Source organism: Mobula birostris, chromosome X (genome assembly GCF_030028105.1).
Source record: "Mobula birostris isolate sMobBir1 chromosome X, sMobBir1.hap1, whole genome shotgun sequence".
Classification (NCBI taxonomy): domain Eukaryota; kingdom Metazoa; phylum Chordata; class Chondrichthyes; order Myliobatiformes; family Myliobatidae; genus Mobula; species Mobula birostris.
Genome location: NC_092402.1, coordinates 49,566,207 through 49,585,456, shown reverse-complemented (window position 1 = coordinate 49,585,456; position 19,250 = coordinate 49,566,207). Strand labels below are relative to the sequence as shown.

At 39.3% G+C, this 19,250-nt stretch overlaps 1 protein-coding gene across 6 annotated transcripts in view; it reads right to left on the bottom strand.

Annotated features, from left to right (window-relative positions):
* The window catches only part of pan2 (poly(A) specific ribonuclease subunit PAN2), a 137,299-nt gene that overhangs the window by 102,449 nt on the left and 15,600 nt on the right, over window positions 1–19,250 (bottom strand). For all 6 annotated transcript variants that reach the window (XM_072248906.1, XM_072248908.1, XM_072248905.1 and 3 more), the window contains exons 6-8: window positions 10,726–10,993; window positions 9,414–9,756; window positions 7,262–7,358 (exon numbers count right to left, since the gene is read on the bottom strand). In XM_072248906.1, coding sequence (XP_072105007.1) covers window positions 7,262–7,358; window positions 9,414–9,756; window positions 10,726–10,993 — 708 coding nt within the window. The remainder of the gene's footprint in view (window positions 1–7,261; window positions 7,359–9,413; window positions 9,757–10,725; window positions 10,994–19,250) is intronic.

The following is a 19,250-nucleotide window of genomic DNA, read 5'->3' as shown; positions in this document are numbered from 1 at the left end:
GGTGGTACACTTTGGAAGGACCAATTCCAAGGCAGAGTACAAAGTAAATGGCAGGATACTTGGTAGTGTGGAGGAGCAGAGGGATCTGGGGGTACATGTCCACAGATCCCTGAAAGTTGCCTCACAGGTAGATAGGGTAGTTAAGAAAGCTTATGGGGTGTTAGCTTTCATAAGTCGAGGGATAGAGTTTAAGAGTTGCGATGTAATGATGCAGCTCTATAAAACTCTGGTTAGGCCACACGTGGAGTACTGTGTCCAGTTCTGGTCACCTCACTATAGGAAGGATGTGGAAGCATTGGAAAGGGTACAGAGGAGATTTACCAGAATGCTTTAGAGAGTATGCATTATGATCAGAGATTAAGGGAGCTAGGGCTTTACTCTTTGGAGAGGAGGATGATGAGAGGAGACATGATAGAGGTATACAAGATAATAAGAGGAATAGATAGAGTGGATAGCCAGCGCCTCTTCCCCAGGGCACCACTGCTCAATACAAGAGGACATGGCTTTAAGGTAAGGGGTGGGAAGTTCAAGGGGGATATTAGAGGAAGGTTTTTTACTCAGAGAGTGGTCGGTGCGTGAAATGCACTGCCTGAGTCAGTGGTGGAGGCAGATACACTAGTGAAGTTTAAGAAACTACTAGACAGGTATATGGAGGAATTTAAGGTGGGGGCTTCTATGGGAGGCAGGGTTTGAGGGTCAGCACAATATTGTGGGCCGAAGAGCCTGTACTGTGCTGTATTATTCTATGTTCTATGTAACTATTGTTAGACATAACATTACAATATTTGAAATCTGTTCATTTCTTTTATTATGTCTACAATCGGTGGAGTAAATATATAACTTTCTTAACAAAGCTGCAAAATGGAGATTGGGGTTAGGGTCATAGCATGCTATCCCCTTACTGGATAGTGTTTTTTTTTGCTCTTTGGGGGAAGGGGGGTGGGGCTATTAAGAGTAGTTTTTTTCTCCACTGGGCAGTTCTGAGAGGTTTTATCTTGTATCAATCATGTCATCATTTCTGGTCAAGTCAGTGCTGTCTTTTCCTTTGGATCTAGTTTGCGCTTGTGCAATAGCTTCCTTTATAAAATTTAAAATTAAATCTTAAACATGGATGTTAATAAAATTAATATAATTTCTTGGAATTTGAACAACATGAATCATTCTATTAAGCACAAAAAGATTTTTAAGAAATTAAAAACAGTTCATGCGGATATTATCTTCGCGCAAGAAACTCATGTACGGAGACAGGATGGAAGTTGCTTTTTTAAATTCTGGAAGGGACCTTTACACCATTCTTCATCAATAAATAAAACTAGAGGGGTATCTATTTTTGTTAACTCTAAAATCCCTTTTGTACATTTTAATACCGTTATTGATTTAATTGGACGATATTTAACTGTCACTGGTTTGCTATGTGGTCAAAAGGTGGCCTTGGTGTGTGTTTATGCACTCAATTCAGACAGTCCTGAATTTAAAAAACTATTTTCCGCGCTCCGGAATCTAAACGAATATAAGTTGATTATGGATGGTGACTTCAACTGTTGGCTTAACCCATTGATTGACAGGTCATCAACCAATCCGTTGCTTCCTAATAAAGCGGCAACTTGTATTAATTCTTTTCTATTAGAATATGGTTTGGTGGATATCTGGAGATATAGAAACCCGAATGAGAGAGAGTCTTCTCCCCGCCCCCCCCCCGCCCCCACATGTACATCATAAAATTTCAAGAATTGATTATTTTTTTGTAGATACATGATTGTTGTATTCCGTTGCCGACTGTGCATATGACATCATTGCGTTGCTGGACCACGCACCAATGAAATTAGTTCTGAAGCTTTCTGATAATATTTCGAAAATGTCACAATGGAGATTGAATCCCGTATTGTTACAAGACCCAACTTTTGTTAGTTTTATCAAGGAGCAAATTTCTTTATTTTTTGAACTTAATACAACTTGAAGGTAAGTCAAATTTGGTTATATGGGATACGATGAAATCTTTTCTTAGGGGACAGATAGTTTCATATTCAGGTTTAAGAAGGAAAACCAAAGCGGAACTTTTGGTGATTACTAATAAAATTAAAGAGATTGATAAACATATTCAGTAAGACCTAGTGAAGATCTATATAAGGGTTGAACTCCAAACAACACAGCATGATCTGCTTTTGACCTTCCCCATTGAGCAGCAACTTTTTAAATCCACAAGTCAATTTTACATACATGGTGATAAATCAGGTAAATGGGTGGCTGGTCAGTTGAAGGCAAATATGGTCAGAAGACAGATTTTGAAAATATGTAGACCAGATAGAACTGAAACATCAGACCTTCATGAAATTAGTACGATATTTATGGATTTCTATTCTAAGCCTTATAAATCTGAATTTTCTGATAATACTATCTTTAAGAATAGATTTTTTTCAAAAATTAAATATACCTAAAATTTCTATTCAAGATATTAACACATTAGATGCACCTATTAAACAAGAGGAAATAGCTAGGGCTATATCCTCTATGCAATTAGGAAAAGCTGCGGGACCAGATGAATATACAGTGGAATTTTATATGACCTTTACTGAAATGCTTACATCACATCTATGTCAAAGTTTCACTGATTCTATATCCTCTGGGAAAACTTTTTATGAGGCATCAATCTCATTGATCCCTAAAAAAAGGAAATGATCTATCTGAATGCGCCTCCTATAGACCAATTTCCTAATTGAATTTGGACTTCAAAATTCTTTCTAAAATTCTGGCTAATAGGCTTGAGAATACTTTACCTACTGTTATTTCAAATGATCAAACTGGATTTATTAAAAATAGGTATTTACATTTTATTATTTGAAGATTGTTAAATATTATTTATTCTCCCTCAGTTAAAGAATCTGAATGTATTGTCTCTCTCGATGCAGAGAAAGCCTTTGATAGGGTGGAATGGCCCTATTTATTTCAGGTCTTGAAGAGATTTAACTTTGGTCCAGGATTTATCTCCTGGATCAAACTGATCTATCAAGCCCCGATGGCTGCGGTTATAACTAACAATCAATCTCCTTATTTTAGACTATATAGAAGAACCCGTCAGGGTTGTCCTCTTAGTCCTTTATTATTTAATTTGGCTTTAGAACCACTTGCTACCGCTCTTAGGGATTCCAACTCTGTTCAGGGTATTAAGAGAGGGGATAAAGTACATAAGGTTTCGTTGTACGCAGATGACTTATTAGTTTACATTTCAAACCCTAGGAAATCTATCCTTTCTATGTTACCCATATTTACTGAATTTAGTACTTTCTCTGCATACAATTTAAATTTATATAAAAGTGAATTGTTTCCTATTAATAACTGTTCAGATCAATATGATCTAATACCTTGTAATATTGTTAAAATTATTTTACCTATCTTGGTATTAAAATTACTAAAAATTTTGAAGATTTATACAAATATAATTTTCTTCCTTTAACTGAATATACACAACAAACGCTTTCCAAATGGTCACCTATGACGTTGTCATTAATTGGTTGAATAAGTGCTATAAAAATGACAATTTTACCAAAATTCTTATATATGTTTCAAGCTGTTCCATCCTTTGTCCCGAAAACGTTTTTTGATAGAATAGATTCTATGATCTTAAACTATATCTGAAATAATAAAAACTCCAGAGTGAGTAAACCTTCATTGGAAAAATTTAAAAAAGATGGTGGCTTGGCCTTAGCTCTATTACTGGGCAATCAATACTCGTTATATTACTTTTTGGATTCACTGTATAGATATACAGGACTGTCCTTCATGGTTGGACTTGGAGGAGAACTCAATAAAGGGTTTCTCTTTGGCTTCTTTGCTGGGAGCTCCTCTTCCCTTTTTGTTTTCTAAGATTGGTAGACAAGATCTTAGTCCCATTGTTAGACATACATTAAAAATTTGGTTTCAGTTTTGCAGATCTTTTGACTTAAATAACTTTGTTCTGTCTAGTAATATCCATTTTTATTATTTTTTAAACCATCAAGTTTAGACAAGGCCTTTTTAACATGGAAAACTAAGGGAATAATAACTTTTCTAGATTTGTTTTTAGAAGATTGTTTAATGTCTTTTTCTCAGCTAATGGACAAATATGATTTATCTAATGCACAATTTTTTTTAGATATTTACAAGTTAGGAATTTTTTTTTTATATATAAATGTGATTTGTTACCAAATTACCCATTTGCTCATTTACCAAGTATGATAGATGTTATCTTTCAGCTTAAACCATTCTAAAAAGGATTGATAGCCGTCATAAACGGCTATTGAATTTACAAATGATGTCTAATGATAAGGTTAAGCGTGCTTGGGAATTGGAACTTCAAGAACCATTTTCAGATAATCAATGGAATAAAATTTGTCATTTAGTTAACAAGTCATCTATCTGTGCCCGTCACTCTTTGATTCAGTTCAAGGTAGTGCACAGGGCGCACATGTCAAAAGATAAACTAGCGCATATTTTTTCTAATCTAAACCCTACTTGTGATAGATGTAACACTGAGGTGGCCACTTTAACTCACATGTTTTGGTCCTGCATAAGGTTAAATAACCTTTGGAGAGATTTTTTTTAGAATGTTATCAAAAGTCATAGGTCTGGACCTACAACCTAATTCACTTACAGCAATCTTTGGGGTTATTCCAACAGAAGCAGGAAACGTTCCTGCTTCTGCTCAACGCATGATAGCTTTCTCAACTTTATTGGCTCGGAGAGCTATTCTACTGTACTGGAAGGGTCCCAATCCACCTTCTGTATTTTTTTGGCTCTCCTTCATTATGTCTTGTTTAACTTTTGGAGAAAATAAGTTGGACTTTTGATACATCTTTTAAATTTGAGCAAACTTGACGAGCTTTTATTCAATATTTTCATATGATCTAATTTTTAATACTTTTATAGTTAATTATTCTTTTTTCTCCGCGAATTTTTAGATTTGATCAGAAGGATCTTCCCTTTTTTTAAGCCGTATCCTCAAAATGGACTGCCCAGTCGCTTTTTTTTTGGTTTTAGGTTAGTTTAGTGGGTTTTTTTTTTCCCTCCAATAATAGAAAATTTTGAATCATTTTTTTCCCTCCATGAATTGTTAAGAGGAGAGGTGGTTCTCTTTTCTCTTTATATTAGCTTAATACTATATATAATTTTGACAGTGTATACTCCTTTCTCTGTTTGTATTATTATTGAATTATGTATTTGAGATAACCTCTCCTCTGGTTTGTATTTACCCTTATTCTTTTAACTCTATAAAAAAAGACTGAAAGTGGATCATGTCCTTTCTGCTCAGGGGATTGAGCGAGCTTGGCACAGTTTTTTTTTAAAATTAGGACTGTTGCTTCAACTGAAGTTAGTTTATTCAGTTCATAGCTTACAAATTACTAAATAATAACGATGAACATGATAAACACACAAAATGCTGGAGAAACTCAGTAAGTCAGGCAGCATTCATGGAATTGAATAAACAGTCAGCATTGTGGGCCAAGACCTTTCTTCAGGACTGGAAAGGGGAATATGCCAGAATAGAAAGATGGGGGGGAGGAGAAGGAGGGCCAGCGAGAGAAGGTGATAGGTGAAGTCAGGTGGGTGAGAAAGGTCAAGGGCTGGAAATCTGAAAGGAGAAGAGAGTGAATCATGGGAGAAAGGGAAGAAGGAGGGGCACCAGGGGGACTTGATAAGCAGGTGAGAAGAGGCAAGAGGCCAGAGTGAGAAAAAGGCGGTGGGAGAAGTTTTTTTAAAGATCAGAAGGCAAAACTGACATTCGGGCCATCAGGTTGGAGGCTACCTCCATCTCCTCTATTTCCAGACATCTACACTCACCCCATCTTCCCGCAGCCTCACCTACTATCCCATGAGACTCCACAACTTCTGCCATCTTAAATGGGATCCTACCACCAAACACAACTTTACCTCCATCCCATTCACTGCTTTCCGCAGAGATCACTCCTTCCATGACTCCCTGGTCCATTCATCCTTCCCCACTAATCACCCTCCCAGCATTTATCCCCACAAACATCATGATGCCGCACCTATCCATTGACCTCCTTTCTCACCTTCATTCAGAGCCCCCAACAGTCCTTCCAAGGTGAGGCAACACTTCACCTGTGAATCTATTGTGGTCATCTATTGTATCCAGTGCTCCTAATATGGCCTCCTCTACACTGGTGCGACCTGACACAAGTTGAGGGACCACTTTGTTGAGTGTCTATACTCCATCAACCAAAAGCAGAACTTCCTGGTGGTCAAATATTTTAATTCCTATCCCCAATCCCATTCCGACACGTCAGTCTACGGCCTCTTCTTTTGCCATGAAGAGTGGAAGAGCAACATCTCATATTCCGTCTATGTAGCCTCCAACCTGCTGGCATGAACATCAATTTCTCCTTCCAGTAATTTTTACCCCTCCCCCTTCCCAATTCTATTCCCCACTCTGGTCTCTTACCTGTTCTCACCTACCTATCACCTCCCTAGGTGCCCCTCTTCCCTCCCTTTCCCATCAGATTCCTTCTCCAGCCGTTTACTTTTCCCACCCACCTGACTTCACCCACCTCCTCCTTCCCTTCCCACCTTTTTATTCTGGCATCTTCCCCTTTTCTTTCCAGTCCCAAAGAAGGGTCCCAGCCCAAAATATCGACTGTTTATTCATTTCCATAGATGCTGCCTGTCCTGCTGAGTTCCTCCAGCATTTTGTGCGCACTACTCTGGATTTCCAGCATCTGCAGATTTTCTCGTGTTTATAATGTACTTGATATGCTCAACATTTCTTAGGTACTCCCTTGGAATCAAGGGCAACTTTCTTCTACTCTGGGGTATCCAAGATGCTTTGATCATGACCACCATCTTGATAAGGGGCATCCGACTGTGGTCATGATAAAAAGGTCCCCTCACAATTGTCCACAGGGAAAGTAATCATAAGGGTCCTCTTCAACTACTTCCAAGTGACAAAATGCTATTCCCTTAATCACAGTGTGAATTCTGTCCACCAGTTGGTACTAGTAAATTGTTAAGACTCCTGTGATCTTTCCACCTATCAATTGTTCCTTAAATCACGTTATTGTGCTGTACCTTAGGATTACAGGGTTCTGTAGAGAGTTGCCTCCCTTATCTTCTCCCCCACCCTCCCCAAATCAACTATTGTTCACCTTGAGGCACAATGGTTTCCATGAACTTGTGCTTAATTAACTTCTGAATCTCCTGATCATCATGCCTACATACCTTAAGTATATCACTAAACTACATGTACAAAATTAAAATCTTTCTTTCCTACCTGATTTCTCAGCCTGGTTTTGGGATTCGGGGCATAACCGATAAACCCAACTTTCTTCATTGTACGCAATATCTCAAGCTCAACAGGTGGGGCTCGTCTGAAAGAATAACCGGAGAGGAGTTAATACAAAAAGGACATGGTAGACTCCAACAACCTGTCTCTGAATGTGAACAAAACAAAAGAGATGGTTGTTGACTTCAGGAGGACACGGAGCGATCACTCTCCGCTGAACAACAACAACTCCTCCGTAGAGATCGTTAAGAGCACCAAATTTCTTGGTGTTCACCTGGTGGAGAATCTCACCTGCACCAGCTCCATAGCAAAGAAAGCCCAGCAGCATCTCTACTTTCTGCAAAAGCTGAGAAAAGTCCATCTCCCACCTCTCCCATCCTCACCACATTCTACAGACGTTGTACTGAGAGCATCCTGAGCAGCTGCATCACTGCCTGGTTCAGAAATTGTACCATCTCAGATTGCAAAACCCTGCAGCGGGTAGTGAGGTCAGCTGAGAAGATCATCGGGGTCTCTCTTCCCGCTATCACAGACATTTACACCACACACTGCATCTGCAAAGCAAACAGCACGGAGGACCCCACGCACCCCTCATATAAACTCTCCTCCCTCCTGTCATCTGGAAAAATGCACCGAAGCATTCGGACTCTCACGACCAGACTGTGCAACAGTTTCTTCCCCCAAGCCATCAGACTCCTCAATACCCAGAGCCTGGCTTGACACCAACCTACTGCCCTCTACTGTGCACATTGTCTTGTTTATTATTTATTGTAGTGCCTGCTCTGTTTTGTGCACTTTATGCAGTCCTGGGTAGGTCTGTAGTCTAGTGTAGTTTCTGTGTTTTTTCTTACGTAGTTCAGTGCAGTTTTTGTATTGTTTCATGTAGAACCATGGTCCTGGAAAACATTGTCTCATTTTTACTATGTTCTGCACCAGCAGTTATGGTTGAAAACACAATAAAAAGTGACTTGACTTGGGGAGGGGGGTTTACAAAATCTTCAAATTTAACTGTACATCTTCAAGACATGGGAGCAGGGCATTTTAGTACTCTATATCAATTTTGATTTGTTTTGTCCTCCATTTCAGAAATACTTCAGCCTTAAATTAGATACTAATTCTAATGCACAAGCAATATTATGCCATGATAGATATGAAAATATGAGATTTCCTCCAACATTATGATCACCCAAAAAGGTTAGATGAACAAACTGTAAGGAAAATACCAAAGATACCAAAGAATCTGATACTGTGCTAGCCACAATAGTAAAATTGCTTCAAACTAAATATCTTTTTTTGTGTTTGTATTCATTTCACCTTCAGTACAACCACATTAAACAGATATGATCTGTAACAAATGAGTTCAAACTATTTAATTCCCCTTCACATCACATCATATACAACAGTACTTCAAAGCTTTTTCCAAAGTTAGAGCATACAAATGGCACGGCACATTTGGGTACAGAGATGGTGTGAGGATCAAGGATAGAGAGGGAACATACTGCATGTGGTAGTTTTAATTCTTGATTGGAAGTGGAAGATTCACAGAAAGATGGTCTCATACATCTCCTGGATACTAGAGGAGGAACCATGCTCATGGATAATAAATGTAAGGAACACATTTAGGAGGAATGGATATATAACCATATAACAATTACAGCATGGAAACAGGCCATCTCGGCCCTTCTAGACCGTGCTGAACTCTTACTCTCACCTAGTCCCACCGACCTGCACTCAGCCCATAACCCTCCATTCTTTTCTTGTCCATATAGCTGTCATGAGGAACAGTTGTGTAAAGTCTTGTGAACATGCCAATCTCGTGAACACCCTTTACAATGTGATGGCTTTTGATTATACAGTGCTGTATTTGGTATAGCCCATACACTGAAAAGTAAGAGCCAAAAGCAAACAAAGGGGGGGAGGGGAAGAGATGAAGTGGCCTTGGTTTTTATCTATTGGGAGGAAAAAAAACAAGAATATCAACAATGGGAGGAAAATGGCTCAGATGGAAGTCACTGAAATAAAAGCAATCAAAATGTCAAGATGTTGTGAGGAGTAAACACATTCACATTAGCAAATTCAATAAATTAAAGCAATACTTTGTGTGCCTCCATTTATCAGAATTCTACAAATTTTTAATTACCTGGGTGTGACAACACAATTTGCTGTTGGCCAGTCAGACAACAGAGAATCTGTGATGAGAGGTACTGGAATGAGGGATAAAGGCAAGAGCTCATCATCCCAGTCCAGATGTGGCAGTGTATCTACCATGCATGGCATCGGAAATTCAGTCTCACGGGAGTACGCATTGAATGTAGCACTTGGTGAGTCTGCCCATAGATGCACACATCCTCCAGAGTCTCCAAACAGCAATGCTCGCTTGCTAGAAGATACATCAAATGACATAACCAACTGCCCCACAGTGTTTACGTGAAAAATATCTGCAGGACTTGCGAGGCCTGTTGGTTCACAAAACTGGCATTGTCCTGCAATAAGGAAAAAAAAAGACTGCTGCAACAAACTGTAGCCCAAATGAGATCTTTTATCAACAATACAAGCATGTGCTTGGCTGCTACCTTTAAACGATATTCCACCCAGTACACAATTGAGAAATACTTACTATTTAAATGGCAATCTGAAGCAGTAGCTTGTTTGAGGATGCAGTCAGCTTTAATATTATCAGGATTCAACTTTAAAACCTGACAATTTAACTAGAAGGACAATGCTAAACATTCATACAATGTCAAACCCTGATAGCAGAGATCAGTTTTCTTGTAAACACTATCCAGACCTTTCAGGTGTATAACAGTCTTATATTCCCAAAACATTTTCCCCATTTACAGACAACTTTCAAATGTTAACACTTGCTGCTGGGACTGATTATATTAACTGTTTTTTTTAAATATTGCTAGATTACTACAATCATGGATCCAATTTCACCAGATGCCACGATTTTGTTTTAATTGAACCTTGACAGAGTTAATATATAGCCATGTTAATTGGAAAAAACTTAACTGAATAAACAGTACTGGATTTGAACAAAAAGGATAAAACAAACATTTTAAAAACAGCTTCAATTGTAAGTACTCAATGAAGTGTCAATCATTGTTATTCAGTTTCATTATTCAGAGTAGTTCAAGTAAAGAGCAATAACTAAACTATAAAGAAAAACTTAGCAATGAATCAAATGCAAAATATATTTTAAAGAAGGAAATTTACTCATTGCCTGCTGGTTTCAACTGATTTTATGGAGAAATTAGGGATTCTTAACAACTACAAACCACAATATATTTTCTCCACTAGTTAACCTCTGATTTTTGCATTCAAGTTACATACTTTAATCTAAGAAGCAGAATAATAATGTGTGTGTTAAATGGTAATTACAACTGAATATTCAGTATAGCACATCATAGTACTATAAAGTTGCGTTATAATTCTAGCCTTTTGTAAGATACCTGATTGGGAGATGATGGCTAGCCTTGAAGTATATGTAGGAATAAATCTCAGGAAGAGAGGATCCACGTGAACCTGCAAGGGGCTAATAGCCCGCATCATGCGTAGGTCATATACCATCAGAAATCTGTCACATGACAGCCCATTTATTCGATTTGAGAAACCACATGTCACTAGCAGGTTCCCATGTACATCAAAATCAGAGAGGCTTCCAGAGTAAGCATCAAACTCGTGTTCTAACTTAAAGTTTCTTAAATCTCGGACAGATACCTGAAAACAAAAGAATCGTTATGTAATAAAAGCAATTTTCACATTCTTATTTAATAATAGTTAACACATCACCACTGTGGCATTTGTTACACAATCCAGGAAAGTCCCAGCCTCAATGCTAGCAGTTGGAATACCACAAACTGGTCTCACTTGTGGGTTGTGACCAACAGGGTGCAGCTAGACTGCGTGATCCTTACCACGATTCATTACCCTTAAGTGGAAACATATACTGTATACAAATAAAAGTCTCACTTCACCATGGAAAACTACAAGTACTTGCCCTGGGTATGCTGATGGTTTTGGAGCTGCTACCTCCATGAAAACATCAAATACAAAACCACAAAATTGGATTCAGCTGAACTACATAAAGAAAAACCAATACTGTTTCCTCAAATCTGCTTCAGAGGAACAGGATTAAAAAAACTACTAAAAGGAACTTCTTTGGATAAAACTAGAAGTATGGATGGAAGGAAAGTGATTTTTGCCCCTCCTTTGATTTCCAGTCCCTGTCCAAGATTGGAAATTATTGAAAAATAGCTAAATGATAGGGATGGAAAACAGGACAAATAAAGCGGCAGGAAATACAAGCAGCCAGGAAGACTAGCTTTTCATTGTACTGGGCTAAATTTAAACCCAGAACATAGAAGTAGAAAGTTTGTGACCAAATGACTGCACCACTCCATCTCCAACCACAAGCTTGGCAATATTTCATATTCAATTCAACACAGAATTGGATGAAGATAAAGAGGGGAAAGAGTAAAAAAAAATAAAATCAGTAGTACACCCATTATTGCTAGAAATTATACTAGCATGGGTATTGGGGGAGAATAATGTTTTTCTCATTTCCAATGTAGGTTAGTGCAGACAAGCGAGACAGGTCCAAATTAGGACATGGATCACCAAATTCTATATGAGCTTAGACTTGCAAAGGAGCCAGGGTGCAGTTCAGCCAGAGGTACTTTGCACATTTCCTGTTGAAATAATTTTCTATTACTTTGTTACCTCAAAGCACATCTGTTGCAAAGGCACAGATAGAATCTATAATGTTAGAGGTGGAAATAATGACAACAAATATTTGATCCCAAGTGGTTTGAACTAGATTTCACAAAGGTCAGTGACATTTCAAAACAAAATGTGAAAGAATAATCAGATGCCAAGATATAATGAGGCTGCACATATTCTAGCTCAGTTTTACCAGGTGGCATGGTTATCCAGAAAGTGGAACTTGTGGCGGGGTCTTAAAGACAATAGCTTTGGTCTTCCCATACAGTGCTGCTATAAAGTTGGTGTATCATGTAGAACTATATAAATATGAACTAAAAAGTGATCAGATCTTCACACAAGTCCAAAAACTAAATAACGAGAACCCAATTAAGTAAGTAACAAAAACATTATACTTGTTCATGTATTGAGAAAAATGATCCAATATAACATGTATTTACTGGAAAAAAATGTGAAACTCTGGAGATAATGCCTTCTACAAAAGCTATTTGGAGTCAGGTGTTCCAACCAATGAAATGAGATTAGAGTTATGGGTTGTAGAGGTGCCCTGCCCTATATAAAAAAAGACACACAAAGTCAGGTTACTGACAGAGCCTGTTCTTCTCAAGAAAGATCTATTTATGTGCACCATGCCTCAATCAAAACAACTTTCAGAGGACTTCAGAAGAATTGCAGAGACGCATGAAGCTGGAAAAGCATTACTACAAAAGCATTTCTAAAGACCTGACTGTTCATCAGTCCACAGTAAGAGAAAATGCCTCCAAATGGAGGAAATTCAGTACTGTTGCTACTCTCCCTAGGAGTGGGTGTCCTGTAAAGATCACACCAAGAGCACAAAGTGCAATGCTGAAGGAGATGAAAAAGAACCCAAGGGGTTAACAGCAAAAGACCTGCAGAAACCTCTAGATATTGCTAGTCTCTGTTCATGTGTCCACTCTAAGAAAAACACTGCTCTCCAAAAGAAAGAGGGAAAAAAAAACCCAAAATTGCTGCAAATCTCAAGTTTACAAAGAACCACCTGGATGTTCTACATTTCTGGAACAATGTTCTGTGGACAGATGTGACAAAAGTTGAACTTTTTGGCAGAAATGCACATTGCTATGTTTGGAAGAATAGGGGCACTGCACACAAACACCTCATACCTACTGTGAAGCATGGTGGAAGAAGCATCATGGTTTGGGGCTGCTTTACTGCCTCAGGGCCAGGACAGCTTACAATTGTTGAGGGAACAATGGATTCAAAATTGTATCAAGACATTTTACAGGGTAATGTCAGAGTAGCAGTTTGTCACCTGAAGCTTAATAGAAATTGGATAATGCAACAAGACATTGATCTGAAAGACAAGAGTAAATCAACAACAGAAAAGTTTAAAAAGAAAATTTGTGTTTTGGAATGACTGTGAAGAGGAAAAAATTAGTTAAGACCAAAGTTGGGCCCTTGAAGACAGAAATGGGTGAAATTATTATGGGGAACAAGGAAATAGCAGACGAGCTGAACAGGTACTTTGGATCTGTCTTCACTAGGGAAGATACAAACAATCTCCCAGATGTAATAGTGGCCAGAGGAACTGAAGGAAATTCGCATCAGGCACAAAATGGTGTTGGGTAAACTGATGGGACTGAAGGCTGATAAATCCCCAGGGCCTGATAGTCTGCATCCCAGGGTACTTAAGGAGGTGGCTCTAGGAATCGTGGACGCATTGGTAAGCGTTTTCCAATGTTCTATAGATTCAAGATCAGTTCCTGCGGATTGGAGGGTAACTAATGTTATCCCACTTTTTAAGAAAGGAGGGAAAGAGAAAACAGGCAATTATAGACCAGTTAGTCTGACATCGGTGGTGGGGAAGATGCTGGAATCAATTATAAAAGACGTAATAGCGGCATATAATAGCAGTGGCAGGATAGGTTCGAGTCAGCATAGATTTACGAAGGGGAAGTCATGTTTTTTGACTTCTCCAGTGCGTTCAACACCATCCGCCCTGCTCTGCTGGGGGAGAAGCTGACAGCGATGCAGGTGAATGCTTTCCTGGTGTCATGGATTCTTGATTACCTGACTGGCAGACCACAGTACGTGTGCTTGCAACACTGTGTGTCCGACAGAGTGATCAGCAGCACTGGGGCTCCACGGGGGACTGTCTTGTCTCCCTTTCTCTTCACCATTTACACCTCGGACTTCAACTACTGCACAGAGCCTTGTTATCTTCAGAAGTTTTCGGATAACTCTGCCATAGTTGGATGCATCAGCAAGGGAGATGGGGCTGAGTACAGGGCTACAGTAGGAAACTTTGTCACATGGTGTGAGCAGAATTATCTGCAGCTTAATGTGAGAAAAACTAAGGAGCTGGTGGTAGACCTGAGGAGAGCTAAGGTACCGGTGACCCCTGTTTCCGTCCAGGGGGTCAGTGTGGACATGGTGGAGGATTACAAATACCTGGGGATACGAATTGACAATAAACTGGACTGGTCAAAGAACACTGAGGCTGTCTACAAGAAGGGTCAGAGCCGTCTCCATTTCCTGAGGAGACTGAGGTCCTTTAACATCTGCCGGATGATGCTGAGGATGTTCTACGAGTCTGTGGTGGCCATTGCAATCATGTTTGCTGTTGTGTGCTGGGGCAGCAGGCTGAGGGTAGCAGACACCAACAGAATCAACAAACTCATCCGTAAGGCCACTGATGTTATGGGGATGGAACTGGGGTCTCTCACGGTGGTGTCTGAAAAGAGGATGCTGTCTAAGTTGCATGCCATCTTGGACAATGTCTCCCATCCACTACATAATGTACTGGTTGGGCACAGGAGTACATTCAGCCAGAGACTCATTCCACCGAGATGCAACACAGAGCGTCATAGGAAGTCATTCCTGCCTGTGGCCATCAAATTTTACAACTTCTCCCTTGGAGGGTCAGACACTCTGAGCCAATAGGCTGGTCCTGGACTTATTTCCTGGCATAATTTACATATTACTATTTAACTATTTATGGTTATATTACTATTTATTATTACGGTCAACTGTAACGAAAACCAATTTCCCCTGGTATCAATAAAGTATGACTATGACTAATCTTCTGGAATTTTTTGAGAATGTGACTATGAAAATGGACATGGGAAAGCCAGTGGATGTAGTGTACCTGGACTTTCAGAAAGCCTATGATAAGATCCCACATAGGAGGTTAGTGTGCAAAATCAGAGCAAATGGTATTGGGGGTAGGATACTGACATGGATAGAAAATTGGTTGGCAGACAGGAAGTAAAGAGTAGGGACTAATGGGTCCTTTTCAGAATGGCAGGCAGTGACTAGTGGGGTACCCCAAGGCTCGGTGCTGGGACCGCAGCTATTTACAATGTACATTAATGATTTAGATGAAGCGATTAAAAAAAACGTTAGCAAGTTTGCAGATGACACAAAGTTGGGTGGCAGTGTAAAATGTGAGGAGGATGTTACGAGAATGCAGGGCGACTTGGACAGATTGGGTGAGTGGGCAGATACAGTTTAATGTGAATAAATGTGAGGTTATCCACTTTGGTGGCAAGAACAGGAAGGCAGATTACTATCTGAATGGTGTCAAGTTAGGAAAAGGGGAAATACAACGAGATCTAGGTGTCCTTGTTCATCAGTCACTGACAGTAAGCATGCAAGTACAGCAGGCAGTGAAGAAAGCTAATGGCATGCTGGCCTTCATAACAAGGGGAATTGAGTATAGAAGACAAAGAGACTCCTTAACAGCTTCTACCCACAAGCAGTGAAATGTATAACATCCCCTTCCCTTCTCCTGCCCCTCTCCTAAGACGGCGGCAGCTAAATGCATCACACTTCCAGGAATGGCAGGTGTGCAATAGTCCTACCCCCCCTCCCCCATCCATATATTATTAATTTTGGACTGCACTCCTGAGGTTTTAGAGTTTATTTTATGTATATATTCTTTGCCATGCTGCAAAATGTTGAGCTGCTAAACTGTGTTTCATTGCTCCACAACAATGACAATAAAGATATTCTATTCTATTCTGCAGCTGTACAGGGCCCTGGTGAGATCACACCTGAAATATTGTGTACAGTTTTGGTCTCCAAATTTGAGGAAAGACATTCTAGCTATTGAGGGAGTGCAGCATAGGTTCACAAGGTTAATTCCTGGGATGGCGGGACTGTCATATGTCGAAAGATTGGAGCGACTGGGGTTGCATAGACTGGAATTTAGAAGGATGAGAGGGGGTCTGATTGAAACATATAAGATTATTAAGGGATTGGACACGTTAGAGGCAGGAAACATGTTCCCGATGTTGGGGGGAGTCCAGAACCAGAGGCCACAGTTTAAGGATAAGGGGTAGACAATTTAGAACAGAGTTGAGGAAAAACTTTTTCACACAGAGGGTTGTGGTTCTGTGGAATTCTCTGCCTCAGAAGGCAGTGGAGGCCAATTCTCTGGATTATTTAAAAAAAAAGTTAGATAGAGCTCTTAAAGATAGCGGAGTGAAGGGATATGGGGAGAAGGCAGGAAATGGGTACTGTTTGTGGATGATCAGCCATGATCACAGTGAATGGTGCTGCTAGCTCGAAGAGCTGAATGGCCTACTCCTGCACCTATTGTCTATTGACTGAGTCAAAATCCTGACATTAATCCTATAGAAAAGTTGTGGAAGGACCCGAAGCAAGCAGTTCATGCAAGGAAGCCCACTGACATCCCAGAGTTGAAGCAATTTTGTAAGGAGGAATGGCCTAACATTCCCTTAAGCCAATGTGAGAACTTTAATTCTCATTCCCATTCTGACCAATTCATCTGTGGTTCCTGCACTGTTATACCCTTAAATCTGAGGGAACTATTCCATGCTCTATAGGACTTCAAAATATAACCACTACTATATCCACTATTCCTCATCTTGTTCATTTTGATGCAAATTACCAGGCCCCGGAGATTTATTTGCTTTTAATTTTATTAATTTCTCCAATACTATAATAGTTCCATTTAATTTCTCCTTTTCATTAGACTTAGTTTCTTGGCAATTCAAAGTAATTTCTAAAAATTTCCTTTAGTATTTCTTTGTTCCTCAAATTCTCCTTCCTTAGACCAAAAGTAACTGACATGTCTTGATGATTTTTTTCCCCTACATTATTGTAGAAGTTTTTCCATTACACCTTGCACCTTATTCTTATGATCTATTTGATCTCTTGGTGCATTTTTTAAACTGACTAAACTGCTCTCAACCTTCAGACACACTACTTTTTGCTTACTCTCTGGATCTAAAATGTGGCTCTTAGCTCTTATTCTTAGCAATAATTAGGTTGCCTTTCCTTTTGCTTTCATGCTCCAAGGAACAGATCTTTTTATATTCTACATTTGTTCCTTGCATGCAAGTCATTGCTCATCCTTCCTTTCAATGGAACACCATGATCTATCATAGGCAACTTGCACCTCATACCTTTGTAGTTTTGTTTCTTTAAATTTAAGACCAGAATTGCTACTTCCCTTTCTCTCTCAATAATGAATTTTAATAAGTTATGATCACATTTCCTGAAAGGACCTCAAATAATAAATTAACTTGATCTCATTGTAGAGTAACCAATAACCTACCACCTAGCCTGTGCCTTAATGTACGGATTTAAAATAAAATCCATCACATGCTCCAGAAATTCACGTGCCTCTATAATTGCTAATTTGGTTTGAAGTGTTTGCATGTAGATTAAAATCATCCACAATTAAATTCATGCCTTTGTTGTATGCATCTCTAATATCCTATTTGATGTCATCCCCTTCATTACTACAACAAACTGGAGGTTTACAGTAAAGCCCCAAAGTCTTCAGCTGCTATTTACTTGAGCTCCATTGAAACTGATTCTGCCCTTTGACTGTGTGAGACAATATCCTTTCTCACTATTGCTTAGATTTCATCCTTTTATTAACAGCACCATTACACCATCTTTTCCTAATTGCCTGTGTTTATTAAATAACCTGTTATTCAACCCTCGTTATTATGCTGCCACTTTTTGTAATTGCAATTATATTGTTTCCATTCAAATCTATTTGCATTGTTAAGTTGTTATCTTTTTGCGACCACTTCATAAATTCTGGCACAGCATTTTTACAACTTTTTCAAATATCATTAGTAAAACAAAATTGCTAAAAATGTCTATTGATCTGTCTCATTACTATTTTTTCCTTCTTTAGACCCCAAGAGTCTACAGCGCAAATATGGACCATCAAAATCCAGCTTAAACTGGCAGCCCATCAAGCTGTGGGCAACTACTTTCTGCAGGAGCTCAGCAAAGAGCATCAATTTGCGGCAGGCTCCTGGCACAGCAGCGCCATCAGTAACACATCTCACTGAATACCATGTTATTATGACCGCTTTCAGTGATGATTCTATTAGCATTCTTATTCCTGCAAATGAATCCTGAATGCTAAGCAAGGTACAAGTAGAAGTAACTACAAAACAGAGATAGATGAAAGGCATTACAAAAGGTTGACTGGCTGTGTTTAAAGAAAACAAGTCATTTGGTCCAGAAGGAATGTTCCTAGATTCAGGATAGACAGAAAAAGTGGACCAGCTATGGATTATAGAGGAAATTAAGGATAGTAGTTAATGCAAAGACAGACATACAAAAGTTGCTAGATAAAGCAACAACTCTGAAGCATGAGAACATTAAAGCAAAGGATGACAAAGACATTGATAAAGAAAGGAAAAATAGAATACAAATTAAACCAGTAAATTAAAAAATTGCAAAAACATTGACTTCTCTAACTTCCGTAATGCCCCACCTCCCCCTCATACCCCATCCGTTATTTGAAAAAAAATATATATAAAAATTTCTTTTTCTCTCTTTCCTATTTCTCCCTCTGTCCCTCTCACTATACTCCTCGCCCATCCTCTGGGCTTCCTCCCTCTCCCTTTCTTTCTCCCTGGGCCTCCCATCCCATGATCCTCTCATATCCCTTTTGCCAATCAACTGTCTAGCTCTTGGCTTCATCCCTCCCTCTCCTGTCTTCTCCTATCATTCTGGATTTCCCCCTCCCCCTCCCACTTTCAAATCTCTTACTAACTCTTCTTTCAGTTAGTCCTGACAAAGGGTCTCGGCCCGAAACATCCACTGTACCTCTTCCTGGAGATGCTGCCTGGCCTGCTGCGTTCAGCAGCAGTTTTTATGTGTGTTGCTTGAAATTCCAGCATCTGCAGATTTCCTCGTGTTTACAAAAGCTTTGATGGGTATGCTAAAAGGAAGGGATTAGTGAACTAACATGGGAAAACATGTTGGTAAAAGAAAGTGG